The 27,601-nt window shown below is 43.3% G+C and overlaps 3 protein-coding genes across 4 annotated transcripts; all 3 read left to right on the top strand.

The window, feature by feature from the left end:
* Positions 1,234-4,016, top strand: LOC8076390. Its single transcript, XM_002438190.2, has one exon. The coding sequence runs from the start codon at positions 1,315-1,317 to the stop codon at positions 3,799-3,801; it is 2,487 nt and encodes an 828-aa protein (XP_002438235.1). The 5' UTR covers positions 1,234-1,314; the 3' UTR covers positions 3,802-4,016.
* LOC110430739 (translation initiation factor IF-2-like) lies at positions 21,154-24,390 on the top strand. Of its 2 annotated transcripts, XM_021448625.1 has the most exons (4): positions 21,270-21,692; positions 22,541-22,616; positions 23,633-23,677; positions 23,981-24,390. In XM_021448625.1, exons 1-3 carry the CDS (start codon positions 21,285-21,287, stop codon positions 23,647-23,649), a joined length of 501 nt encoding a protein of 166 aa, XP_021304300.1. In that variant the 5' UTR covers positions 21,270-21,284; the 3' UTR covers positions 23,650-23,677; positions 23,981-24,390. The 2 variants fall into 2 exon arrangements, with proteins under 2 accessions (XP_021304301.1, XP_021304300.1); XM_021448626.1 differs by lacking the exons at positions 23,633-23,677; positions 23,981-24,390 and adding an exon at positions 22,868-23,626 and having other exon boundaries at positions 21,154-21,692.
* Positions 26,113-27,223, top strand: LOC8073724 (zinc finger protein 6). Its single transcript, XM_002438189.2, has one exon. It carries the CDS (start codon positions 26,215-26,217, stop codon positions 26,839-26,841), a length of 627 nt encoding a protein of 208 aa, XP_002438234.1. The 5' UTR covers positions 26,113-26,214; the 3' UTR covers positions 26,842-27,223.

Genomic DNA, 27,601 nt, shown 5'->3' with positions numbered 1-27,601 from the left:
CGTTTGGACGAGGTTCGTGCAACACCTCTTAGCCACCGAACCACCAAGTGTTGTCGACACAACGAGGACTAGCGTACCGGCAAGTACATGAACCTTGGGAGAAAAATCATTGTGTTCATCTCTAGTGTTTGATTGGATTTCTTTCGGTGGTGTTCATCATATTGATTGGTTCACTTGCCTCTACACGGTTATATAAAGATCACATCCTTTCTATTTATATTTCCGCAAAGTAATGTAATTAGCTTTAGTTGCTAGCTTTACCTTGTGTAGCTTAGTTCACTAGTGTAGCTTGTAGTAATATAGTTTTTTTGTGTGTCTAGTGACTTTACTAACTAGAATTATTGGGATAGGTGGCTTGCAAACCCTTTATTAGAGCTAGAGCAAAAGGTCTCGCTTTTTTATTTACTAATCCTTTGCTCTAGTACTTTGTAGAGTTTTTAAATAGACTATTCACTCTCTAGTCAGGGGCGGATCCACGGGGTGGGCTGCCCGGGCTGCAGCCCCCCTGGAGCCTAATTTATGCCTTTAAATCCATAGTACTTTGTTTCAAATTACCATTAATCTCTAGCTTTAGTTCTAAACTTTCACTATTTAGCTTCCCTTTTGTTCTAATTCTGAATCCGCCTCTACCTCTAGTCGTACCAGGACCTTTCAACTATGCACAAAACGAACACTTCATTATATTTGATGGTTGTGTTTGATTCGACCCAAAAGCTAAATGATTTGCCACGTACTCTTGCATGCACAAAAAAAACGAAGCGATCTATGGGAAGACCTTTGTGTAGCTAGATGAGTTGTCAGGTGCGCGCGCTTGTCTAAAGAAAACATGTTGTGGTTAGAAAAAGAAAAAAAAAACAAATGAGTCCCCAGCATCAAAATTCAAGGCACGTATCAGCATTGCTTCTCATGCATTGCTAAATTACACCTCAAGGAGGAATCGAGCAGCACACAGTGAGGGCGTCCTTTACGCTTCTGAAAAATAAAGACAGACCCGGCATTGGTGTCATGGGGGCTAAAGCACGCATGGTATTTGCATATATGTTCCTAAAAAGCAAAGACAGACCGGCATTCGTAATTTAGTTGCATGCATATCTCTGACACCTGGAATTGCTCAGTAATCAAGCGAAGAATCTACCTTAGCTTGTTGATGAATTGTATATGTGAAAGGAACCCGTTCGTTCATGCATATATATATTATATACACACACACACAGAGACACAGAGACATATACATATATCTCGCACAGTCTTCTTCATCCTACCACAGGCTAGCGTCGAGTACTGTACTGTGTGAGGTATAGGAGGTATCTCAACATGACATGGCGCAACAACGTCGTCCAGTCCAATGCCACCGGCAATTGGACTGGCAGTCAACTTCCAGCTGATGCTGCTCCACCACCATCTGCGTCGAATACTAGAATTGATGAGATGATGCAGAGTGCAATGGTGTTCACGGCGGTGCTCATGGCCATCCTGGGCGGCACCTTGTGCGTCGTCAGGCTGGACCGCCTGATCCACGACCGCTTCACCCTCTTCTCCATGGTGTGCTTCCTGCTGCGCTTCACTACCTTGGTCCTCTTCCTGCCCCTCTTGTCCTACACCCGTTCCAACGCCAAGGAAGGGGAGGAGATCCTCTTCGTGCTCCTGTGGATGCTCCTCATAGAGCTCTTCCGCAACAAGGTGGAGGCGATGGTACCATCAGGCAACCGCTACTTCTCCAGGTCCGCCAATCGCTTCAGGCTGATGGATCACTCCGACGAGGTGACTCGTCTGGTGTGGATCGGCTTCCTCATCTACTCCAACATTGACTGGCAGAAAGAAGAAGGAGTCTTGATGATGATGCCCATGTTTGTCATCCTATGGTGGTCATTGGCTGTGGTGAAGCTGGGTCAGAGGATGCTCAACCAATGGAAGGCCCAGGACTCATTGTCTGCCGCCGGCAGCGCTAACATCATTGCAGGCTATATGCAGCTTGTCCTAGAGCAGGAGAAGGAGAAGGAGAAGGAGGAGGCGCGCCGCCATAGAGATGGTGGCTGCCGGCCTGGCCCTCCTGACCTTGACACCGCAATGGGCAATTGCCAGTACGTGGTGATGGGGGAGGAGAAGCTCGTGCCCAACAAGAAAGAGAGCCGGCGGCGACAGAGGACGGGCTCCAAGGTATTCTTGACCACTCCTCACTGTGGCTACGGCGTGGGGACGTTTCCCCGCGACCAAAATGAACTAAAGCACGTTCGTGTCCTCGTCGACCTCGACAAGATCAAGTTTTTAGTCACAGTGAAGGACGTATGGCGGTATCTAGAACATTGGGTCTTCGGAGACATATTTGGTAAGAAAAGAGCAAAAATCATCGATCACATGTGCCTCATGTGCCTCTCTTTCTCCCTCTTCAAGCTGCTGCGCCGCCGCTTCGAGCACTACCCCATGGTGGAGGTGGGCTCCAAGATGTCACGGCAGCTACTGGCCGATGGCCTCCTCAACTGTGAGAAGGGGGGAAGCGATGACAATGCGTCGAGGGCATTTAGAGTGATCCAGCTGGAGCTTGACTTCCTTGATAACTACTACCAGGCCGGTGTCCCGGTTGTGATGTCGGCTCGTTGGCTTCTCTTCATCAACTTCCTCTCGTGTCTCCTCTTTGTGTCGATATACGTTGCTACCGTTGCCAAACTAGTGTTCATCACTCCTGATCCTGATAATGATCAGTACACGGCCGTACACACCAAATATTCCATCATTACCATGCTGCTCGTGATTACCCTCCTCGCCGTTGAAATCACAAACTTCCTCACTGCCTACTTGTTCTCCAATTGGTTCCTAGTGCACCTGCTATGCCTGTACGCGAGCCCAGGGGGCTGCCTGTGGAACTGCCTGTTCAAGCCAATCATTAGCTGCTTCATTGCATTTCGCATTTTCTTATTCTACTCACACAGGCTTGTGCTTAAGCTGATCAATGGGAGGCCAATTTTCGAGAGAAATATGAACGTCAGGCAGGTATCCGTCCTCCAAGTTTGTGAACCAGTTCACAAAATTTTTGCATGGACGTCTCATGTCAGGCTGCCAACTGACGTCATGGTAGCAATTGTCATGGCACTGAAGACTATCAACCTGGACATGGGCGTTGTCAGCCTGCCGCACTTAAGTGATGCCTTTAGTTTCAGTCATTTCACCCGAGGAAAAACTGCCACCGAGATCATCCTGGCATGTCATCTAGCCACGGAGCTATTAGAGGTAAAGTATGGCAAGCCGAAGAAAAAGAAGAAGAAGACGAAGAAGAACAAGACCGGAGACGGCTACGATGGCCAGGCCGTGGCAACTACCCTGTCAAGGTACTGCATGTACCTCCTGGCGCGTGCCCCCGAGCTCCTGCCGGACGGCGAAGGGTGGGTGTCCGACAGGTACGAGGAGGTGACGAGCTGCCTCAAGGAAGTGTCGTCGTCCTGCCGGTGCTGCTGGTGTAGCACTTGGTGGTGGTGCTGCCCATGGAGGCACGCGGCGGAGCGCTGGAAGGCGGTGGCGGAGATGGAGGTCCAGCTGAAGAGCGCAACGGCGCAGGCGGGTGTGGAGCTGTGCCAGCAGCTGGTGATGCGGACGAAGGATGATGCCTGGAAAGATCTGGCCGAGTTCTGGGTCAGACTGCTCATCTACCTGGCGCCGTCCAACGACGTGGAAGGCCATGCCAGGTTTCTGGCCACCTCAGGCAGCGACCTCATCACCTGCCTCTGGACCTTGTGCACACACGCGGGCATCAAGCGCAACCCATCTGAGCCGGAGGCAGAGCTGCACGCCGGCACTCACTTTGTGTAGGAATAACCAGCACCCATAAAATTTGCATTGGGTTGTGTCTTTGTGTTGTTTGCGGCGTCCTTAACTTACTTGGCTTTGCATCTCGTTGTTTGATATGTTGTTTGTATGTGTGTGGCCTACTACTGGCATATGTACAGATATTTCTAACGATTGTTTCATGGGTGTTGTACAATTGTACTTTCTTTGATTCTAGAAATGTAAATGAATCTGGTTAAGTGTGACAGGCGCATGCCTTTTGGGTTGTCCCTTTTTTTTCTCGAGTACATAAAAGATTTACGTCTCATTTCAATTAAAGTAGATCGAAGAGTTTAACATGTGAAATTTAGGGTTAACGAGGTTACCCTAGGGATCCTCGGTTGCGTGTTATATAGATGGGAAGAGCCTCCATCGTGGCAGGTTACACAAAATATGGGATTACATCTTGATATTTCTAATATATCTCAACTAACACATATTCCATATACACGGTATAACTGTACAACCGTAGCCCCTACAAACATGCTAGACTAATTCTTCTAACACCCCTCCTCAATCTCAGCCACTTCTTAGGTTGAGATTGTTCTTGAACTGCTGAAGTTTCACAGCTGGCAGAGCCTTGGTGAATCCGTCGGCCACTTGGTCTCCTGTATGTATGAAACGGATGTCCAACAGCTTCTGTCCAACTCGTTCCCATACAAAATGAAAATCGATTTCTATATGTTTTGTTCTAGCATGGAAGATAGGATTTGCAGCCAAGTATTTTGCTCCTATATTATCACACCATAGCAGGGCTCGGGGTGGATGTTAACTTTTGAACCCAAATCATTTCTGCAGTAGCATTTGCTAGCGCCTTGTATTCCGCCTCGGTGCTAGACCTTGACACAGTTGGTTGTTTTCTGGCTATCCAGGACACCAAGTTATCACCAAGAAACACCGCAAAACCACCCGTTGATCTTCTATCATCAACACAACCAACCCAATCTACATCTGAGAAGGAGCTGACAAGCATAGTTCTAGACCTTCGGATCTGCAGTCCAAGGTTTGTAGTCCCTTTCACATACCTCAGAATTCTCTTGACAGCACTAAAGTGCACAGTGGTGGGAGCATGTAGAAATTGACACACTTTGTTAACTGCAAACGCTATGTCTCGCCGCGTCAAGGTCAGATATTGGAGAGCACCAACCAAACTGCGATACTTAGTAGAATCATCAGTCCCTAGTTTTTTACCGCTCACAAATGCTTAATTTTTCTGATGGTGATAGTGGTTGTTGACACTTGCTAACACCACTTGAATACTAGGTTGTCATTCCCAGCATGGTACTAGAGTGTACTATGGTATTTATACGCACACAGATAAATCCGCAAGCGCACGGATACCGTTGTAGCTTTTACCCGGTTAAAGGTTTTATCGTATCCACAGGGAAACGAGAGAACCAACTACACCCAAACTTAACCAAGACAGATAGGTGGGTGTAAAAAGGAAATATGATAGAATTAAATAAGAACAATATTAAAGGTAAAATGAGAATGGGGGAATATAGAGTAGAGCAATCTAGTATATGGGCGATGGTAGGAGAATAGAGAGGATAACTATGGTTTCTCTACTTCAAAGGGGTATGTCTATGTCTGGGAGGAACCACGTGATAAGATTACACCACAAAGGATGCTTATCCATAGGCCGATAAACCCTACGAGTCCTGCTAACGGGAGGTGGACTACAGAGGACCAACGTAGCTGTCACCCACGCGGCCTACCACACGATCCGGCTAGACAGGGGATATCCACAAGTAATATAGGTCTAAGCACCACGCTTACACCTATACTACAACCTTCACCTATAGCGTCCTATAGATTAAAGTACTCAAAAGAGTTGTGAACCAGAACATACATGGATAGTAATTGCATAATGAAATAGAAGTAGATTACCAGAGTCATCCCATGAGCAAGCTTGATTAGAGCTTGATCATGGCGAAGTACAACCGGAGGAAGAACCGACAGGCCGGTCTCTCCTCCAATCCTCCCTCGCTCTCCATCTCGCTACTAACTAGATCTACTCTAGTTTAGAGAAGAGAGAAGAGCTCTCATCTCTAAACCCTAGCTTTTGCTCTGTCTATCAATAATGAATAAGGATGAAGAGGTTCCTCCTCCAGGGGCCAGGGGTCCTGCTTATATAGCCCCTCCAAATGAATGTGGGCCGTCGGATCAAACCGACCTTAATCGCACGGTTTACATTGATCCTTTAGGTTGGTGGAGTATAGTCCGTGAGGCGGAGCCTGATTGGTCCAGATGACAGGGCGGGCGCCCAAGGGGGGTGGGCGGGCGCCCTGCCCCCGGGCCCGCTCGGCTTCCCGTTCGTTCCCGTGGCTTCTGGAGTCTTCTAGATGATAGAAAATTGGCGCACACGTTAATATCTCTATGTAAACTCGACATGTGGGCCTTTACTCCATATTTCCTGATAACCCCCTATAGAAATAGACAAACACCAAAACTCGTGGAATTCTGTCAGATAAAACCCTAAGTCTGGGTGTTGGTTGCATTTCAATCCTTTTCTTTATTTATTTGATAATTAAATTTGGTACTGAAGGACCGTCAACAACTCCCCCAAGCTTACCTCTTGCTCGTCCCTGAGCAAGGATGGACTCAAGAGTTTCTGCAGTGGTTTCATGCCTTAAAAATACACATGCGTTCAAGCAAGATCTCATCTATGAGTTAGAGTAAATTGTTAAGACTTAAAACTTACTCATTTTACCTTTCACCATGTGGCTTGCAACCGTTACTTGTGTCTTGAGGAGTTAAAAGATAGAACAGTCTAGTCAAGCGCCATGTCTCTTTTTCTTGATCAACTATAGCTCTGGAGTTTTTGCAGATTTTCAAATAAAACTCAGAGATTCCTTTGTATGTCTCTTTCAAATCTCTCTTTTGTGGTATTTCTGGATCCTTACTAAGACAGTGATGGTATATGCCTTCTCTCAAAGTATGTAGTATTTGTGGTATGAGGCATAGTGATATTGCCTTCTTTCTCATCCTACTCTAATGAGGCTTTGATATCTGGAGCTCATAGGTGGGAGACAGCTAATACATACTTACAAGACATTTATTGCATAGGCAAACCATGGATCCAGAGAAACAAGTCAATAAGTCAAATCAAGATGTGCATGTGTGGCGAATGAATGGTGTATGGTGATGATGGTGATAATGGTGAAAGTCTAATTCTACTTTTGCTCTTTTGTGGGGATACATACCTTTCTTGCACTTTGAAGCTTTTTGAGGGGAATCAGATGCTCTATATTATATTTGTTTTTTCTCTCAGGTGGGTATCTTGTACCCCTAATTCTACTGTCGGACACTTGTCCATTTTTACCTCTCGTCTCACTTTTTCTTTTCTTCGAGGTTCCGGGCACTTGCCCCTTTTTATTTTCTCGTTTTCACTTTTTTCAGAGCACTCACCCTCCTAGAATAATGTAGCAAGTGGTAGTAACCAAAATATCTTGAGCATTTATTTCACGAGGAATAACAGGGATAGGATGATGTTTTGGCTATTTTCTCCTAGATAGGAGTAGAATAATTTTGGGTGAATCTGGAGATGGAAATGAGTGGATGTATGTGGATGCGTACTTCCAGAGTAGAAGTAGCATGTATGAGTGAACGTGCAAGTGAATCTTGATTTTAACCGCATGACAAGCTCCTAAGGGTCTGCATAGCTTGACCACACTCAATGCTCATAAGTAATAAAAAGTAAATGTATGGTTCATAGTCTAATAAGCATGTATATGTGGCTGTGGTAGGATTTTAAACTCTCATCATACACGAACTCATCATGCAACATTTTAAAGATTTTTAAAGATACAATTCTCTAGAATTCTAGCATCTCTAGGAACAGATAAACAGCAGCTCAACCTTCCCATATCATATCCGTTAACGACTTAGACTTTTGATCAGACAAGTTCAGGTTTAGAGCAAATCTTAATTCATAACAGTCATGCCTAAACTTGAGAGAGAATTCAATTTTGAGAACTAGTCATGGCAGAGCAACTATTCATCATTTCCATGTGAGAGCTTATCATGAGGGTTTATAGCAAACTTTATTTATTTATTTAGCAAACTAAGCAAAGATATATATATATAAGCATAAAATCTTTATTTGGGTTTTTATGATTATGCATCTTTTTATTATTTGAGTAAAGTATAAACGCGAATATAAACACTTAGCTAGATAAATGAGGGTGCTCTCCCCCAAGCTGGATTTTGACGTAATTTCTTCTGATGTAGCTAGCAGGTGGCGGAGGTGTATTTGAATGTCGGCAGCACCCTGACAGCGATTAGGATGTCCTCCGTCTGCTAGTCTTCTTTGATCCTTGAATTCTATGGAGCTCAAATAGACAACAAAGCTTTGTGGAACTGGTTAAGTGTTAGCATAAAATCTCTTTGCCTTTATCATGTTGAGCTTCCTCTAATAAATATTTCTCTCTTTGGTAGGATCATAAATTTATTTTTATATTTTCATTTCTATAGGATAGGAATATATTTATTTTATTTTTACGCCACCATAGTGAATGTACTTATGGGTTTTATGCCACGAGCATACTCACATGGGGCTTACTATTTTTAACATTTTTATTTTCTTTTCAAGATAGCATGATTAACTAACAAGCCATTTAAGGAATGTAAATAATTTAAGGGAAAAGAGAATGCAGAAAGGATAAGTATGGATGACTACCGATTTTATACCTTTCGGTGAGGGTTCAATGTTTTAAGTCTTCTGAACAAGACTTCTCACCGTGTTCATTCTTTAGGTGCGTCATTTGATTCAGGTGTAGACCTTGACGTCTGCACCTCTTGATACGGTGTCACTCATGTTCTTTGTTTGCCCAGTAGTTCGAAGTGCGGCGTTGGTAGTATCTTGCTCAGTGTGTTTGTGCTTGTAGATCTAGGTCCTTCACTTGGTAGAGTCTGGGAGTTGAAAAATCCTCCATGTTTCTCAAAATGTGTCCTGCTCATAGAGACAAGGCAGAGATCAAGTGCATGGTCCTGTTGATGGAAAACACCAATAGAACCAAAAGTATATTTACTCTTCTCTATCCTTAAGCATAGGGAGCAAGACAAAGTTGATGGGTGATAAGTTCATGAGTGTAGCATTTAAAATTTTTGTCAGATCAGATCGCTCAACCTTATGGAAAGATAATCTATCTATGTATATGTCTTTTTCTTTATATCTTCCCAAAGATTGAATGTGCAACATTTTAGCTCATATGATTAGGAGTGTGGGATCATGGAGGTAGTACTAGGAACAAAGATTAAAGGACTAAACATGCTGAATCAGTTGGGTTGGTTAATTTGGAGTTATAAATCATACATGTTTGTCTCTTTATTTATGTGAAAGCCAGAACCAAGGAGAAGCTTATAAAAGTGATAGTCACATATCTTAAGATGTTACCTAAATTGAAGAGTGATGGTACCATCTCACCTTGTGGAAGCTTCCCATTCGTAGTGGTTGTGTGGTTGTGTATCTTGTTTATGTACTTTGTCTCCTTCCATGGATCATCTCTCTATGATGAATGAGCTATGTCCTTCTTGTGCAAATTGTTACACTTCATGTGTCTCTCTCTTCATCTCTGATGTGAGTTTATCTCAGGACTTCCCAAATCGATATTGAAAGTTTTTCTGCAGGGGTTAGTCCGACAAAATATACCAATGTCTACACAAGCAGTTTTTAGTTCAATAACCGAACTAGACTCCATGTCTAATCAGATTAAGGAAGGCTGTTTAACCTAAGCACCATGCTTAATTTAAAAGCCAATAGAAGTATATGCAGTACTTCCAAACTAACACTTACTAGGATAAACAAAGGTAGCGTGATGACATTTATAGAGATCTACTCAAGTGGAGATGAAGTAGTGTGATTAGTATTTAACAAATTGAGCATGTCTCAAAGGTAGGGACAACCAACATAGCAACATGGCAAAGGATGTTTTTATGTAAGGTACTCCCCCAAGCTTGAATTTTGCAAAATTCAAGTTTGGATGAATTTAATTTAGTGTTCCATGATGATTGGTTGGACATATCTTGTGCTTGTCGTTCATTCGATCTTCTTGCTCCAATCCTAGAAAGGTTAGTGACAAGAATACCCGAAGAAATATTTTCACAATTATCTTTATTTGCTCAATACACAAGGCAATATGGCAAGGTCATGTTATGATCTGATAAGCGCTTATTTTAGGACACTAAGCTTGTCCTTGGGAAACCATCAGTTTATGTTGGCAAAGTGGTTTCCCCTCCTACGCCAACCTTTGTATATCAAGATTAGCTCAACGAGATCTGCAATATTTATTATAGACATATGCATCGACAACCGCCCTTTTAAAGTTTTTGTAAATAGAAAGGAAGAGGGGGTTGGAGATCTCAAATGTGGTGATGTTGGAGAGACCAATAGATTGAGAAGATGTTTCATATGAGCATGGAGTAAACGAAGTGGCTATGAAATAAATTACATGCTCATTGATGTTATCTTCGTCTCTAATCTGAATGTTCAGAGTTTCTCTTGGATTGGTCTCGTCTATGTCCTCTTCTATAGATGGATGAATCTCATATTCAAGGGGAGTTAAAGACTCAACATCTGAAATTGAGCCAAGGTCAGAATCCATTAAGGCTTCTTCCTTGTCCTTCCATTCTACACATTCCAGCCATTTAGAATTTGTGATCAAGACAAGGGAGCTGATAGAATCTTCTATATGGCTTAGCTCTCCTTCTATGGCATTACTTGTCATGCCATCCTTATGGTCTTCATGACTCCTATGGTTTGGTCGTCTTGATGGATTGCTAGGATCATCATGAGGCTAAAAAGGAGAGTGATAAGAGGGATCTCTAAGGTCAAGGATGGATTTAGAATTTGTGAACATGGAAGGGGAGCAGATAGAATTTTCTATATGTCTTAGCTCTCCTTCACTTGATATGTCATCCTCGACTTCTTCATAACAGGAACCAGGACATTCTCTAAGAGAACCATCATTGCAAGGATTTGAATTATCTATGCTTGAAAGTCTCTTATGGAACCAGAAGTCTAAACCATCAGAATCTAAAAGATTTAAGGTCAGAATTCCTTCCTCCCTTGGAGAATTTTGGGGTATTGATGGTTTAGGATCGATAGCTAGAGTTTGGGATTGAAGTGGTTGTGATCTGGCTATCGAAACTTCTTCTTCTTGTCTAGGAACTGGTTCTTTCTCTTTCTCAGGGATATAAATACTAGGAGACTTTCCGCTCATTAAATCAATCAAATTCCAAGCTTCACTAGCGGACAGGTGGTGGAAAGATCCTCCAGAGGCCGCATGAAGGGTTTGCTTATTTTCCCTACTAAGGCCCTTAAAAAAGTGGATTAGAAGAACTTCTCTTGGAATAGAAAGATTTGGGCCCGTGAGAGTAAGGTCAATAAAGCGGTCCCATGATTCGCCAAGAGATTCTTCTTCTAGTTGTCTAAAAGAAAGAATCTCGATCCGAAGATCCGCCTCTTTGGAGATCGAAAAATATTTAGAGAGAAAACTATTGTATAGCTCCTTCCAATCTCCATGAGCACTTTCTATGTTGAGTTTATACCAATGTCTAGCTTTTCACGTTAAAGAGAACGGAAAGAGCTTCCATTTAAGGGTCTCATCGGACATGCCTTCAATGCGAAGGAGGTCACAGACTCGATAAAACTCTCTTAGGTGTGTGTATGAGTTGTTCTCACCTTCTCCTGAGAAAGGGTGTTTTTGAAGAAATTCTATGTATTTCGGGCTTATCTCAAAACTAGATGTCATGATAGGCTTTGAAGGTTTTGGTGGTTCGAGATGTGTGCCCGTAGGTCTATTAAACTGATAGATAGACATGTTTGCCTTCATGATAGACCAGAGATCAAGGATTAGATAAGAAGAAAGAATAGTAGAGATAAGGCAAAGGATAAACGGAAAAAATATTTATTTTTTTTAGAAAATGATTAAGCTAATTCGTAGTCAACTCAGCAACCGTCTTCGCGGCAACGGCGCCAAAAAGCTTGTTGACACTTGCTAACAGCACTTGAATACTAGGTTGTCATCCCCAGCATGGCACTAGAGTGTACTATGGTATTTATACGCACACAGATAAATCCGCAAGCGTACGGATACCGTTGTAGCTTTTATCTGGTTAAAGGTTTTATCGTATCCACAGGGAAACAGGAGAACCAACTACACCCTAACTTAACCAAGACAGATAGGTGGGTGTAAAAAGGAAATATGATAGAATTGAATAAGAACAATATTAAAGGTAAAATGATAATGGGGGAATATAGAGTAGAGCAATCTAGTATATGGGCGATGGTAGGAGAATAGAGAGGATAACTATGGTTTCTCTACTTCAAAGGGGTATGTCTATGTCTGGGACGAACCACGTGATAAGATTACACCACAAAGGATGCTTATCCATAGGCCGATAAACCCTACCAGTCCTGCTAACGGGAGGTGGACTACAGAGGACCAACGTAGCTGTCACCCACGCGGCCTACCACATGATCCGGCTAGACAGGGGATATCCACAAGTAATATAGGTCTAAGCACCACGCTTACACCTATACTACAACCCTCACCTATAGTGTCCTATAGATTAAAGTACTCAAAAGAGTTGTGAACCAGAACATACATGGATAGTAATTGCATAATGAAATAGAAGTAGATTACCAGAGTCATCCCATGAGCAAGCTTGATTAGAGCTTGATCATGGCGAAGTACAACCGGAGGAAGAACCGACAGGCCGGCCTCTCCTCCAATCCTCCCTCGCTTTCTATCTCGCTACTATCTAGATCTACTCTAGTTTAGAGAAGAGAGAAGAGCTCTCATCTCTAAACCCTAGCTTTTGCTCTGTCTATCAATAATGAATAAGGATGAAGAGGTTCCTCCTCCAGGGGCCAGGGGTCCTGCTTATATAGCCCCTCCAAATGAATGTGGGCCGTCGGATCAAACTGACCTTAATCGCACGAGTTTCCTTGATCCTTTAGGTCGGTGGAGCATAATCCGTGAGGCGGAGCCTGATTGGTCCAGATGACAGGGCGGGCGCCCCAACTGGGGAGGGCGGGCGCCCTGCCCCCGGGCCCGCTCAGCTTCCTGTTCATTCCCGTGGCTTCTGGAGTCTTCTAGATGATAGAAAATTGACGCACACGTTAATATCTCTATGTAAACCCGACATGTGGGCCTTTCCTCCATATTTCCTGATAACCCCCTGCAGAAATAGACAAACACCAAAACTCGTGGAATTCTGTCAGATAAAACTCTAAGTCTGGGTGTTGGTTGCATTTGAATCCTTTTCTTTATTTATTTGATAATTAAATTTGGTACTTAAGGACCGTCAACAGTGGTGTGTCAACCGGCTTACATAGCTGCATACCTGACCGCTTCAAGATGTCCATAGCATACCTTTCTTGGGTGAGAATCAATCCATCACGTCCCCTCTTGACTTCGATGCCCAAGAAAAAATGCAGATCTCCCAAGTCTTTGAGATCAAACTCGGCCTGCAAGTCAGCTAAGAGTGCATCTGTGGCTTGAGAGGATGAACTCGCAACGATAATATCATCAACATAGACAAGAACAAAGATATTGTGCCCATTCTTGTTGTAGTAGAAAAGAGAGGTGTCGGCTTTGGAAGGAACAAAACCAAGTCGCTGCAACTTACTGCACAACCGAGCATACCAGTGCCATCAGCTTTCCGTTTGACTTTATACACCCATTTGCACCCAACTATATTTTTACCTTTCGATGGTGTAACAAGGTGCCAAGTCTGATTCCTTAGAAGAGCTTGATGCTCGAGATTCATGGCTGCCACCCACTTTGGATCACCTTGTGCTTCTGCAAGTGAGCTAGGTTCATCAGACGAAGTGGATGCAAGTTGGCACCATCTTACCGTGCCATCGGTGTGAACTTTGGGCTTGCTGATCCCGTGTTGCAACCGAGTTGCAGGACGGGCTGGCGGCTCTGAAGTCACTGCTGGGGAGGCCACAGGCGCAGACAAGACATCGGATCTAGCTTGGGAGGCTGCTGCACCCGCGGCCGTCGGATCAGGCTGTGGCAGCGTCATTTGTGTGGCTAGGACATGAGCACTGGGTTCAACCGGAGAAGATCCATTGCCGGTGGGAGACGGCGTGGACAAGGTGACAAGGCCAGATCCTGAGGCTGATGAGCCGCCAGGACCTGATCCCACGCCAGGAGGATCCGCCTCGGGTGCCATGCTGTCCCCGACCGGGGGGCACATGAAATGACCCCGGTTTGTCCTGCAAAATTTTCATCTCCAGCAGACACAGTAGAGCCGTTAGCAGGTAATGGAGAAAACAGCCCAAGGTCAGACAAGTGTGCATCCCTGGTACTATGTGGATTAAGAAGAATATCTAGTAGGAGAGCAAGCTCGGCAGTAGGCGTGCACCGGCATTGGGATGGAGTGATGCAAAAGGAAACACATGTTCGTCAAATGTAACATCCCTAGAGATGTAGACTCGTCCTTCTTTGGGATCAAGGCACTTAAAACCTTTGTGTTGATTACTATACCCTAAGAACACACATTGTTTGGAGCGGAAAGATAGTTTAGTGGTGTTGTAGGGACGAAGATGGGGCCAGCAGGCGCACCCGAAGGTGCGAAGGGATGAGTACTCTGTATCCTTGCCGTAAAGACGATAGAAGGGTGTCTCATTGTTGATTACCCTTGACGGTAGCCGATTAATTAAGAAGACAGCAGTTAGGAAAGCTTCATCCCAAAATTTGAGAGGCATAGTGGCGTGTGCAAGAAGGGTGAGACCGACCTCTACAATGTGTCTATGTTTTCTTTCAGCGGTGCCATTTTGTTGGTGAGTGTGAGGGCAAGACACACGGTGCGTGATTCCAGCATGTTGAAAAAAGGAGGTAAGGGCTTGGTATTCACTACCCCAGTCGGTTTGTATTGACCTAATCCTTTTATCAAATTGCCTTTCAACAAGAGTTTGGAAGTCTTTAAAACACCGGAAAACTTCAGACTTTCTTTTCAATAAATAGATCCAGACAAATTTGGTGTGATCATCGATAAAGGACACATAATAATTGTTTCGGCCAACAGAGGTGGCAGCTGGACCCCATACATCACTAAAAACAAGATCAAAAGCACTAGCGGAGATTGTGGGCGATCTCAAGTAAGGTAGCTGGTGGCTTTTGCCTTGCTGATAGGCGTCACACACACTTTTATTTTTGGACTCTTGAGCAACTGGAAGCTGATGACGATGGACAACTTGTTGGACTATGGCAGCAGCAGGATGACCTAGGCGGTGGTGCCATAGGGACACGGAGGGCTTGACGACTCCAAGAGCTTCTTTATATGGCGACCGCACAGGATAAAGACCGTTCTCACATCGGCCTTCGAGGATCGGTTTCATCGTTGACTGTTCCTTAACAACAAAATAATTTGGATGAAACTCAAGAAAAACTCCATTGTCACGGGTAAAACGATTTACAGAAAGAAGATTTTTGTTTGCACTAGGAACATGTAGAATATTCTTAAGTTGAAGATTTATACTTGGGGAGCGCAAGATGCCATGACCAACATGACTGATTCTCATACCTGAACCATTGGCTATGTGCACTTGGTCACCTCCATGGTATTTGTCATACAACGACATGCCGCTAACGAGCACTCTAAGAGGCATACAGAGTTATAACCTACGGCTGCACCGACCGTCCTAGTCTATAGATTCAAGTTTTCCTATACACAAAGGTAGATTACCGAGATTTAGGCAGCAATGCTACCTAAAAAGTTTGGCTTGGGCCTCCGCTGCTTCCAACACGACCCTGTTCCGAGTGCCGGGAAAAACACTTTTAGTGCTTCGATGGAAGCATTCAACTTAGCTTTGAAGAGCCCCTCGTAAGCCTTGTGTCCTGACACGCTTGGTGTTGATACACCCATGGCCACACTCATACTACGCAGCATAACAAGGATCTCACCTCATTTGGCCGCAGGCACCTAAGAGAGACTCTAAGCCGCCAGCACCACTTGCTTTGTAGTGAGAGCACAAGCTAGCTTAGCAGGTGACGCCAAATGATACATCTGCAGGCGGTTTATCTTGTTATCGTGAAATTCAACCCAATCTTTTTCTTTCTTTTCCCTTTAGATCCTTTTGGCCCTTTTCTCCTTTATCTATATTTGTTTCTTTCATCTTGGTTGTATTCTTTTGCACGTGATTTATTCTCAAGCGTGTCATGTGAACACTTTTGTATCTTAATTTGCTGTTGTTGATGAATGCAATGAACCTAATGTAAGACATGGGAAACTCCGGTCGTTATGATCTTTTGTATGGGCTGTGATTTGCACTGTTTTGCTTGCCATGTCTGGATAACAATATGCATTGTTTGGAATGGTATATGGGCTGTAATTTGTAATTTTGGGGTGCACTATGTGGGCTGTAATATGAAATGTGTGGGCTACAATATGGATATTTTTTTTGTGGGCTAGCCTAGAATAAATTAAAAATATCTGTTTTGAGCTGCTTAGAAAAGTGGCGTGGACTGGATTTAACATTTCAGAGTGCAAGAATAGATTAACCTAAAAAATCATAATATTGAAATAGGCTGCTAATTAAAAAAAGCCTCACCAATGGGATTAGTCCATTATAAGCATGCCTGCTACATGGGCTCTAACATGCCGGCTTAGTCCATTATAAAGCTTACAAGAGACGATGTCAAGTTAGTGCCGCGTCAAAATTTATGACATTTTTTTATCCTACAGGACGTCTCCTTACGTGGCATAGTATAATAAGTGTATATGATGAAAAAAAAGGATGTCCTAAATCTTTCAAAAAAACTACAATGTCATAGGTTTATGGCGCAAAATACTTAGACGCCGCTCACATGGTAAGCGACGCATGATGGGTGCGTCACAGATTTTGTAATATGACATAAATTTAAGGTTAGGTGACAGAAAAGAAAGATCACAAAAGCCCCATGCATGTGTTGTAGTTATAGCTGTAGAGGGATCAAACCCTATTTAAATCTTGAATTTTTGGCAGTGGCAAGTTTAGTAATTTCATACGCTTGAGGTGCAGGACAGGGTCGGGCCATCTTGCTACACTTAGGGCATGTACAACTCATACACAACATGGTGTCTCTAAGTTTTTAAAATTCACACATAGACAACTAATAAATAGACAGCTCATAAAATGGGTTGTCTATTTAACTATCTATAAAATGTTTAATGCTTGCATGTAGTTATGATCAAGTATGAATATGATCTTTGTACACTAGTGTGTGTTACTAGTTGATACAAAACTAATCGAGAGGAACCTAAATAAATTTGAATAATGATTTTTGGATTTGATTTCGATATTAAATGGATTCTATAAGTTTGAGCCGATTTTTATGTTCTCAGATAAGAGAAGAAGCTAATATAAAAACTACTTTGCATTGGGAGCCCTAAATTTTATAAATATCCTGACATCAATTTTACTATTTATTTCTTTTTATATTTTTGTTGTAAGTTTTCTCATGATGAACCCTCTAGTTCTTTCTATTCTTCCCATCAGCTCACTGGCAGAGCCACCGCCCGGCCACCCCGGGCGGCCGGCCGGGCTTCTCGTCAAGATGCAAAAGAAAATTTCTTTATATTTATATAGAATTATGTAATTTTATAATTAAATATTTTTGTTTAATGAGAATTGCTCGGGCTTCTAAAATCTTCGGGCTTCGCCACTGCATCAGCTCCTTAGTCAGATCACGAAGCCGCATTTTGAACAGGCGATATGGCCACGCCATTAGACGGCCGTACTGCTACCGCCAACTTGAGCACTTCCATGGCGTGTTTCCAGCCCTGTTCTAAATAGCACACTATAGCGGACGCTATAGCGCTATTTAGCGTTTCTGGAAGAAAACTGCTAAGCTATGAAGATTTTAACGCTAAATGATTGTTCTCGCTATTAGCAGCTAATAGTGCGCTAATTTTGCTAAATTGGGTTAGTTTATCGCCGCTATTTGGCCTTGGGCTTCAGTTCCATCGGCCCAAATAGCATAGATATGTCCCCATGTGATGTATGTTATTATTGATGTATCATATATGCACTACGAACTTTGATGTAATATGTTAGTAAGACTTTGAAATATCTATCCCTATTGGTATTCATAATGTTTTCATCTTTATTATGTGTAAAATTACATGATATTTGACATATTTTTTTGCTCAGCCGCTAAATGGCTTAGCCCGCTATTAGCGTGCTATAGCTTTTCTTAGCCTTTTAGAGAGGCTGCCGCTAAGAGGCTTAGCCCGCTATTTAAAACATTGGTAGGTTACGAGGTGGCTGTGAGAGGTGTAGAGAACAGGCAGGATAAGAGAAGAAGGCACATAGAGGAATGGTTTTTTTTGGTCGTAGCATCCAACTCATAGGATCAACTCAGGAAGCGAAGCCTGATGAGTGCTCTGATTTCTTATCAGTCCACTAGTCATAGACCTAGAAGAAACCTCAAGCAACATAAATAATGGGCTCAACTTCCCAAGAAGAATGGCAGCAGGAGAGCAAAATCTCTAAAAGAATTAGTAACGTGAGCTTGCACTACAGGAAAACTGGACTTTGCCGACTGCTAAAATCCTTTGCCACCTGCCAAAGAAAAGGCAGTCGGCAAAGATTCTTTGCCGACTGCTTCTAAAAGCAGTCGGCAAAGGATTCTTTGCCGACTGCCCAACTATCCTGGCAGATGGCAAAGAAAGGCAGTCGGCAAAGACATCCTTTGCCGACTGCCTGGCAGGTGGCAAAGAAAGGCCTGGCAGGTGGCAAAGAAAAGTTGGTGGCAAAGGTGGCTGGCAGCTAACGGCATCCATCTCTGTTCCCTTTGTCACCTGCCAAGCCGTTAGGCAGTCGGCAAAGATAAAATTTTTTATTTTTGAAATTTGAATTTACGTTTAGACATTCGATGTCGTCACTTGCTCCAAACTTCCTCCAACTTTTTTCATAGCCTCCACATGCAATAAGAGTGAACCTTATAAACTTTCTTGATTTTGTGACCCTTTTTGCTATATTTTGTAAATTAATTTCCTTTAATTGTATTTTCCACCACAGAATCCTACTTTGAACTGCAGATGCATCAAATAATGAAACTTAGCCATTCGAAAAATGATATTCATGTTGGAGAGTCTATTTTAAGGTCATTTCCCGAAACTCACCCAAAATTTTGATGTCTTTATCCACGGGACATGACCATCCAGGTGTGTTAGAGGTGATTTTTAATTATATAAAATTCAAACGAAGTCGGAAAATTACGAAACTTGACCAAGTGTCATGTTATCACATGTGGAAGCTATAAAAAAATTTTGAGAAAGTTTGGAGGAAGTTGCAGTATCAGATGAACAAAACCCACACATTTCCAATATGATCGCATGTGATCACATGCGCAAGCGTTTGGGTTTTGTACATCTGACATCACAACTTGCTCCAATTTTTTTCAAATTTCTATCATAGGCTCCTCATGTGATAACATGACACCTCAACAAATTTCGTAATTTTCTGATTTTGTTTGAGTTTTATATAATTAAAAGTCACTTCTACCACACTTGGATGATCATATTTCGTGGACAAGGACTTCAAAATTTTGGGTTAGTTTTTGGATATGGTCTAAAAATACATTATTCAACATGAATATCATTTTTCAAATGGCTAAGTTTTACTATTTCATGCACCTATAGTTCATAGTAGGATTATGTAGCGGAAAAATCAATTTAAAGAAATTAATTAATGAAATATAGCAAAAAAAGTCAAAAAATCACAAAACTTTTTGAGGTTTAATGTTATCACATGTGGACTCTATACAAAAAATTTGAGAAAGTTTAGATCAAGTTGCAGTATCAGATGAACAAAAACCAGACATTTCCAATATAATCACATGTGATCACATGCGCAAGTGTTTGGGTTTTGTACATCTGACATCATAACTTGCTCCAATTTTTTTTCAAATTTTTATCATAGGCTCCTCATGTGATAACATGACACCTCAATAAGTTTTGTAATTTTCTGATTTCGTTTGAGTTTTATATAATTAAAAGTCACTTCTACCACACTTGGATGATCATGTTTCGTGGACAAGGACTTCGAAATTTTGGGTTAGTTTTTGGATATGGTCTAAAAATACATTATTCAACATGAATATCATTTTTCAAATGGTAAGTTTTACTATTTCATGCACCTATAGTTCGTAGTAGGATTATGTAGCGGAAAAAACAATTTAAAGAAATTAATTAATGAAATATAGCAAAAAAAGTCAAAAAATCACAAAACTTTTTGAGGTTTAATATTATCACATGTGGACCCTATAGAAAAAATTTCAAAAAGTTTGGAGTAAGTTACAGTATCAGATGAATAAAAACCAAACATTTCCAATATGATCACATGTGATCAAATGTTGAAGTGTTTGGGTTTTGTACATCTGACATCACAAATTGCTCCAAAATTTTTTCAAATTTTTATCATAGGCTCCCCATGTGATAACATGACACCTCAACAAGTTTCGTAATTTTCTGATTTCGATTGAGTTTTTATATAATTAAAAATCACTTGTACCGCACTGGATGATCATGTTCCGTGGACAAGGACTTCAAAATTTTAGGTCAATTTTTGGATATGACCTAAAAATACATTATTCAACATAAATATTATTTTTCAAATGGCTAAGTTTTACTATCTCATGCACCTATAGTTCAAAGTAGGATTATTGAGTGGAAAAATAAATTTATAGAAATTAATTAATGAAATATAGCAAAAAAAGTCAAAAAATCACAAAACTTTTTGAAGTTTAATGTTATCACATGTGGACCCTATAGAAAAAATTTGAGAAAGTTTGGAGGAAGTTGCAGTATCAGATGAACAAAAACCAGATATTTCCAATATGATCACATGTGATCACATGCGCGCGCTAGTGTTTGGGATTTGTACATCTGACGTCACAACTTGCTCCAAATTTTTTCAAATATTTATCATAGGCTTCTAATGTGATAACATGACACCTCAACAAGTTTCGTAATTTTTCGATTTCGTTTGAGTTTTATATAATTAAAAGTCACTTCTATCACACTTGGATGATCATGTTCCGTGGACAAGGACTTCAAAATTTTGGGTTAGTTTTTGGATATGGTCTAAAAATATATTATTCAACATGAATATCATTTTTCGAATGGCTAAGTTTTACTATTTCATACACCTATAGTTCAAAGTATAATTATGCAGCGGAAAAATCAATTTAAAGAAATTAATTAATGAAATATAGCAAAAAAAGTCAAAAAATCACAAAACTTTTTGAGGTCTAATGTTATCACATGTGTAGCCGATAATAAAAATTTCAAAAAATTTTAAACAAGTTGAGGCTGCAAATAAATTGGAAAAAAAAACTTTACCGACTGCTCTAATTCTAGGCAGTCGGTAAAAGATTTTTGTAATTAAAATATATCGTGCCTTTGCCGACTGCCTTGCCCATTAGCAGTCGGCAAAGGACTTTAACCTAAAAGGTCAGCCCATATCCATGCCGACCTTTTATTTTCTAAAAAAAAAGAATCGAGCGCCCGCATCCAGCGCGCCCCGCGCCCGCACGCAGCGCAGCGCCGCCGCCGCAGTCCCGCCGTCGGCCGCGCCCCGGCCGCCTCCCCTGCGCCCTGCGCTCGCACCTCCCCTGCGCCCTGCGCTTGCACCCGTGCCTCCTCCCCTGCCGTTGACCGCCCGCCCGCCTGCCCGCTTCGATCCGGCCGCTTCGATCCGGCCGCTTCGGTCTGGCCGCTCCGGCCCCAGCCGCTTCGGTCGCCCGCCCGCCCGGCCGCTTCGGTCCGGCCGCTCCGGCAGCCCCGCCGCGCCGCGCCCTCGAGGATCCGCTCCTTGTGGCTGCCGGATCTACAGGGCGTCGGGGGAGAACCCCTCCGTCACAGTGCGTTTCGAGGTACGTTGTGTTGTTCCTCGTGTTCGAGAGCACTATAGCACCGAGAGCTACTGAGCTGCCGCGGAGCGGGTACGCTACGCGCGCCAGGCGGTCCGTCCGATGGCGCCGCGCGCGGCACGTCGGCGTCAGCGATGCGGTGGCGACACCTGCCGCGTGCGGTGGCCCGGGCCGGATGCGGGAGCGGCCACATGCGTGCCCGGAGGCCGGATCCGCGTGATGGGCAAGCCATCTGATTCTGTCTTTCCCTGGAGGGCTGCTGGTGCTGGCTGGACCGTGGGGCTTGCGGGATGCATGGGCTTGACGCTGATGTGATTGTCCCGGTTAAGTTAGCCTGCTCTGCGCCAGACACTGGCACTTCAGACTCCTCTGCTGCCTTGCAAATTTCGCAGGTTGCGTCGTGGAGAATGATAGAAAGGAAGGGTTCAGTGTTTATTTGGTAGGCAGTGTTTAAGCTAAGTAGCTTCCTTGGATGTTACTTATACTGGAAATGCAGCTAAGTAGCTAAGTAGCTTGTTCAGTGTTTATACTGGAAATGCATGTTCTATCAAACTGCTAATAGTAAAAGAACGTATAGTTTATTCAGCTCAACGAATCATGGATCATCACAGATGCCGCTAACCGTCCTAGGACAGTGTTTCAGCTAACCTATGGCATTGAAGGTCTCCTGAGCCGTTTTCAGTCCCTGCCAAAAACATTTGGGCTTCAGTTCTTTATTTCAGTGAAATGTTGTCTTGGAATATAACCTCTATATCTTTTGACTCGCTGCAATTGCAGGAGTAGTTAGTCTTGGCCTGCTAGAATTGGTATGCTTATTCAATGTGCTTCGATTTATTATGCCGTTGGAGCAGGTCAAGGGTCCACAGGAAAGCAGAAGGCAGGGCAAGGGTCCTAATCTGCCGTCGTTGATGGCGTTGCCACTCCCAGGTTAGCTGAACCATCCATACACTTTTTATATTTCTTTACTTTTCTGCTGCAGTGAAGAAATAGTTGTTTAAATTTGCATCATATAAAGAACATGTCTGGCCAATACTATTATGCCCACACCACCCGCCTCCAACAGGCTGCCAAGCCTCGAGCCATGCAAAGCAGGTGTCTCTCAAAAATTCCCAGGGAAATGTGCTTGCACTTTTACCATGTGTTTTGTTCTATAATCTGTGTTTTTCTTTTCTTTCTAGATATTTGAGCTGGATCACCCGAACGTGTTCAACCAAACATTAAGTTTACGGAATATATGGCGATTGAGGATGAGCTGCGATCTCTCCACGCGGTCATGATTACTTGATATGATATAATTAAGCTAACTAATTCTAGATCCATATACTTATGAACATTTCAAAGTGGAAAGTGACATGTTAGAATTAACAGCTAGCTAGTTCACTGATGCTTCGTACCTCTGTAATAAACTAATAGCCACCAAATTTATAGGACTAACATGTCTTTGTTTTCTTTGTTGGTCATATCTTTGAATGCAATTAGGACGGTTGCTAATTTAGTTGATAAAGAAGTTTATTAAATAATAAGCTTGGTAAGCTTTTCCCCATAGAAAAAATAATCACATTATTTTAGCTTGTGCCTAATGCTTATTAGATAGCTTGTTTAGTTAGAGGGTTTGTAGATTTCCCTTTCACTTAATTGACTAGAACATCTCTGAAAACTCAGTCAGGTCTGCACATAGCTAAATTCTTATGTCTAATATGTTTGTTGATGACACTCAAACTTATTTTGGGGGTCCTGCATCCAATCCTATAGGAACTTGTTAGGCTCTTATGGTGCACTTGGTATGTGCCACATATTGTTTCTTCTTCTTATTCCTAGCATGCATCAAGAAACTTGCCTTGTGGAATGTTGATGTGCTCTTCATTTCTTTGGATTATGAAAGTTTCTGTCAATTGTAAGTAGTATTTAGTTAATGAAAAAATTTGTGTCATTTTGGTGTGCAGACAATCAGGCAAGATAACAAGAAGAGGAGGATTAGTCTGATGGATGTAAGTTCAGTTTGCTTTCTGTCATATGACTAATTATTCCAACTCTGAAAATTATAAAGAAGTTTGAAACATGACTATATCTTGTTCGTTGAGTTGATTGTGCGGTCAATTGTGACATATGACTATTTAGAATTTTTGAATGTATATATTGATCGATAATGGATATTATTCAAGTGGTCTAGAATGGAAATGAAAAAAACTTGCTGGACCCTTTCCAGAATGTCAAATCTTGTAATGTGCTATAAGAGTTATTATTGCAGGCATATCTTTAAGGCACATTATTTATATTTTTGCTACCTTTAGGGAAGGTTGGAATTAATGCTGCAAGTAGAACAAATGGAGGAGGCAAGTGCGGTGGGGGGCAGCAAGCTGGCAAATCTATCCATAGCTTTGGCTAAAGGCAGTGTTCCATGGCTTTGGCTAGCAATGTTGGATGGCTTGGACACTGGTGCCGGATAAATGAGTTAAGGGAGCTGGACATCGTTTATATTTACCGTTGTTGGTGGAATTTTTTTTCCCGTTGCAACGCACGGGCATTTACCTAGTATTAAATAAAATATAGAATTTCATGTTGCTTCACATGTCATTCTGGGCATCTTGAGATGTTTTGTATAGCAAATTCTGTGTAACTAGCTTCTATATTTGTGTGTTTTGCTCTAAGACTGATGATATTTTGTTTAATAACATGTGAACTGTTGGACTCATTTGTTATAGTCTATGTGTGCTATATATGTGGATTTGTGTGATATATATGTGGATCTGTGTGATATATGTGAATTCCAGTTATATAATCATATTTGTGATGCAAAACAGAAAACAGACCAAAATTTTATTTATTCCAGCTTTGCCACCTGCCACGTGGAAAGCAGGTGGAAAAGCTGGAATCTCATGAACAATGACAGCTTTGCCACCTGCCAAGAAAGGCAGTCGGTAAAGAGCTCTTTGCCACCTGCCAATAAAGGCAGTCGGCAAAGAGCCCTTTGCCACCTGCCAATAAAGGCAGTCGGTAAAGAGTCCTTTGCCACCTGCCAAGAAAGGCAGTCGGCAAAGAGCTCTGTCATCTCACGACGGCGTTCGTTCCCTTTGCCGACTGCCATATTGGCAGGTGGCAAAGGCTTTGCCGACTGCTTTTCTCTTGGCAGGTGGCAAAGGTTTCTTTGCCGACGAATTCTTTGCCACGTGTTCTTTGCCGACTGCCACGTGTAAAGCAGTCGGCAAAGCCTTTGCCACCTGTTTTAGGGCCTTTTGGCAGTCGGCAAAGAACAGAATTCCAGTAGTGTTGAAGAGCTAGACCCAAAGGTGGAGGAACAACCACGGGGAACCATGCTGGCCTTGCAGCAACTCCTTTGACCGAGAAGCGGGAGCACGAAGACCATCCAACCAATTAGGTTCTAGGTTATCAAAGGCAAAAACTCATGCGGAATGTTTAAATGATTAGAGGGGTCGAAAGCGGACAACATTACCAAAAGATTTGAAGGGGTTCTTCTTAGGTTCCAAGTTCCAACTCTATGGCAAGGTTTATCTTCTCGAACAGAGAAAAACTAGAATTCATGGAACCAATTTGGACCACCATTGATGCAAAGTAAGCTTATTGAGTTGAGATTACACTCAAAGGAGAGGAACAAGCGCACTGGCTTCGATGAACGAAGAATTCGAAAACCCAATCATTCGGGAGATCACTCGCAATGCCTCCGGTGCAGCATAGGATGCACAGCAGCAGAATCATCGGAGAGAGACAGAATTTAACCACCAAAGGTAACAACAAAATCAAAGAAATACCTATTAAGAACCGGACAGGAAATAAATCGGAAGACCAAATTTTCGCCAAAGCAAAAATCGTCCTGAATTTTGCAGCTAGGTGAAAACAGGTCCTCCGTCCTGGTCGCTCCAAGGGAGAAGAGGAAGAGAGGGACAACAGCAGAAAGAAAGAGGCGAGAACCTAGAATGGCAAAGAGGAAGCAGCAAAGGCCTCAAAGCCCAAACCTCAGGGAGCTTAAACTTCAGGGCTGGTAGGAGGAGAAGCATTGCGTGGTTAGCGGTTCACCTTTGCTCCCGGCCGGCTAATTAATCCCAATATCCCTGCTGCAGCGTGGTCCAGAAGGTGAACATAACGTGCCGCTAGCTGCCTTGACACCCTCTATGCTTATAGACCCATCTACGTACGTTATGGATGGTGTTTGGAAACGGAAGCTACTGGCCGGTGGTTACGTATTTGGTACATGGCTTCTTTTCACATGCATGCATGCATGCATATGCATGGTCCATTTCTAGAATGATTCACCAGTTGGGTGGAAGCTTTGCGTGTTGTCATCTCTTCTCTCTATGTTCACCTACCTACACTCTCCAAAACAAGTGCAAACCCCTGGGTTTTTTCTCGTCCAATCCCTCGTTTTCTCCAAGCAGGTACGACTTCCGGGCGCTCCCAGCGGGCTACATATACGCATCACTTCACTTCGCCGTATGCATCAACAGCACCACACCAACCCGCGACGACGAGCTGATCACTGAGCTCCTCTACAAGCAGTTACTGTCGATCCATGGCGGCAGCAGACATAAAGTGCGAGCAGCCGAAGCGGACGCCGAGCGCTTCGTCTCTGAGGATCTTCGGCTACGACGTGGCCGGCGAGGGTATTATTGCCGATCACATCGTCGTCGCCCAGCCTCCGCCGCAGGACGACGGCCGGCCAGTGGTGGTGGTGGACAGGCGCCGGTTCGAGTGCCAGTACTGCTGCCGCGAGTTCGCTAACTCGCAGGCGCTTGGCGGGCACCAGAACGCGCACAAGAAGGAGCGGCAGCAGCTGAAGCGTGAGCGCCAGTTCGCCGCCCGCGTCCTTGACGGCGGCGCCGCTGCAGCTGCCGGCTTGGGCGGCATCTGCGTCGCCGGTTTCACGTCGTCGCGGCCGCCGCCCGGACACGTCATCGCCGTAAGCCCGGGCGCCGTCGCCAGCTGGGTCTACCTCGCGCACCAGCCAGCGGCTGCAACCATGGCCATGGGTCTGCCGTTCCACGCCGGCGTATGCCAACCTGAGCCATTGATGCTGCGTGGCGGTACCGGCGGTCGATCGTACGAGATGTGCGCTCTGGCTGACGACGACACCGAGGAACCATCATCGGCGATGGGGCTGGACCTGCATCTCAGCCTTGCTCCGGCCAGTTCATCGTAAATCGTTCCCTCTCTGATTGAACCACGTATGTAACACATACACTGTAACTCACAGAAGTCCAAGGCTTATGTTCTTGTGTCCCTCCTTTTCGGTTCCTTTTCTCTATTTCCGAAAATCTCATTCCTAGTCCATACCAATACCTCAGTTAATGTTGCACAAAGTACTCACTACTTGATCAAAGTTTCAAAGCTAGAAATTTATCTTTATATATTAAAAAAACAATTGATTGCTGGCATACGATTTTAAAATTTACTCCACCCACCTTCTAATTATATAGCATTTTGTTAGTTTTGTTATAGGTCAAACATCTCTAAATTTGATCTTCTTCATCTTCTTATGATCGTCAAAGGTGAGACAATGCTTTACTTGCTTGGTGCCGTAACTTCTTAATTAACCCACCTTCCTTAATATTTCAAATGTCACAATCTTGCCAATGATAAGGGAAGATGTCATGGTGCTTTGTCCTCCATGTTGTGTAATATAGAGATCATGGAGGCACCTTGTTGGGTAGCATCTAAGGATAGGGACGGTGCTCCAAATGGGTACCGTCGAGGATGTCAATAGGGGTATCTCAGCCAACACTCACAACGAGAGGATTCACAAACAAATCGAGGCTCCAGCTCGACGCTCCGACATAAATACGTGATCACCAGGGCACGGTGTCGATCGTGGTCTCGAACACGGAAACAGGGTCCACCGAATCGATAAGGGCTCGATAGCCAGCGACAGTCGAGTACGGAAATAGCGTTGAGCGAATCGA

The sequence above is a fragment of the Sorghum bicolor genome, chromosome 10, assembly GCF_000003195.3.
Source record: "Sorghum bicolor cultivar BTx623 chromosome 10, Sorghum_bicolor_NCBIv3, whole genome shotgun sequence".
Classification (NCBI taxonomy): domain Eukaryota; kingdom Viridiplantae; phylum Streptophyta; class Magnoliopsida; order Poales; family Poaceae; genus Sorghum; species Sorghum bicolor.
The sequence above is the reverse complement of the archived record's forward strand: the minus strand, read 5'-3'. Positions and strand labels throughout refer to the sequence as shown.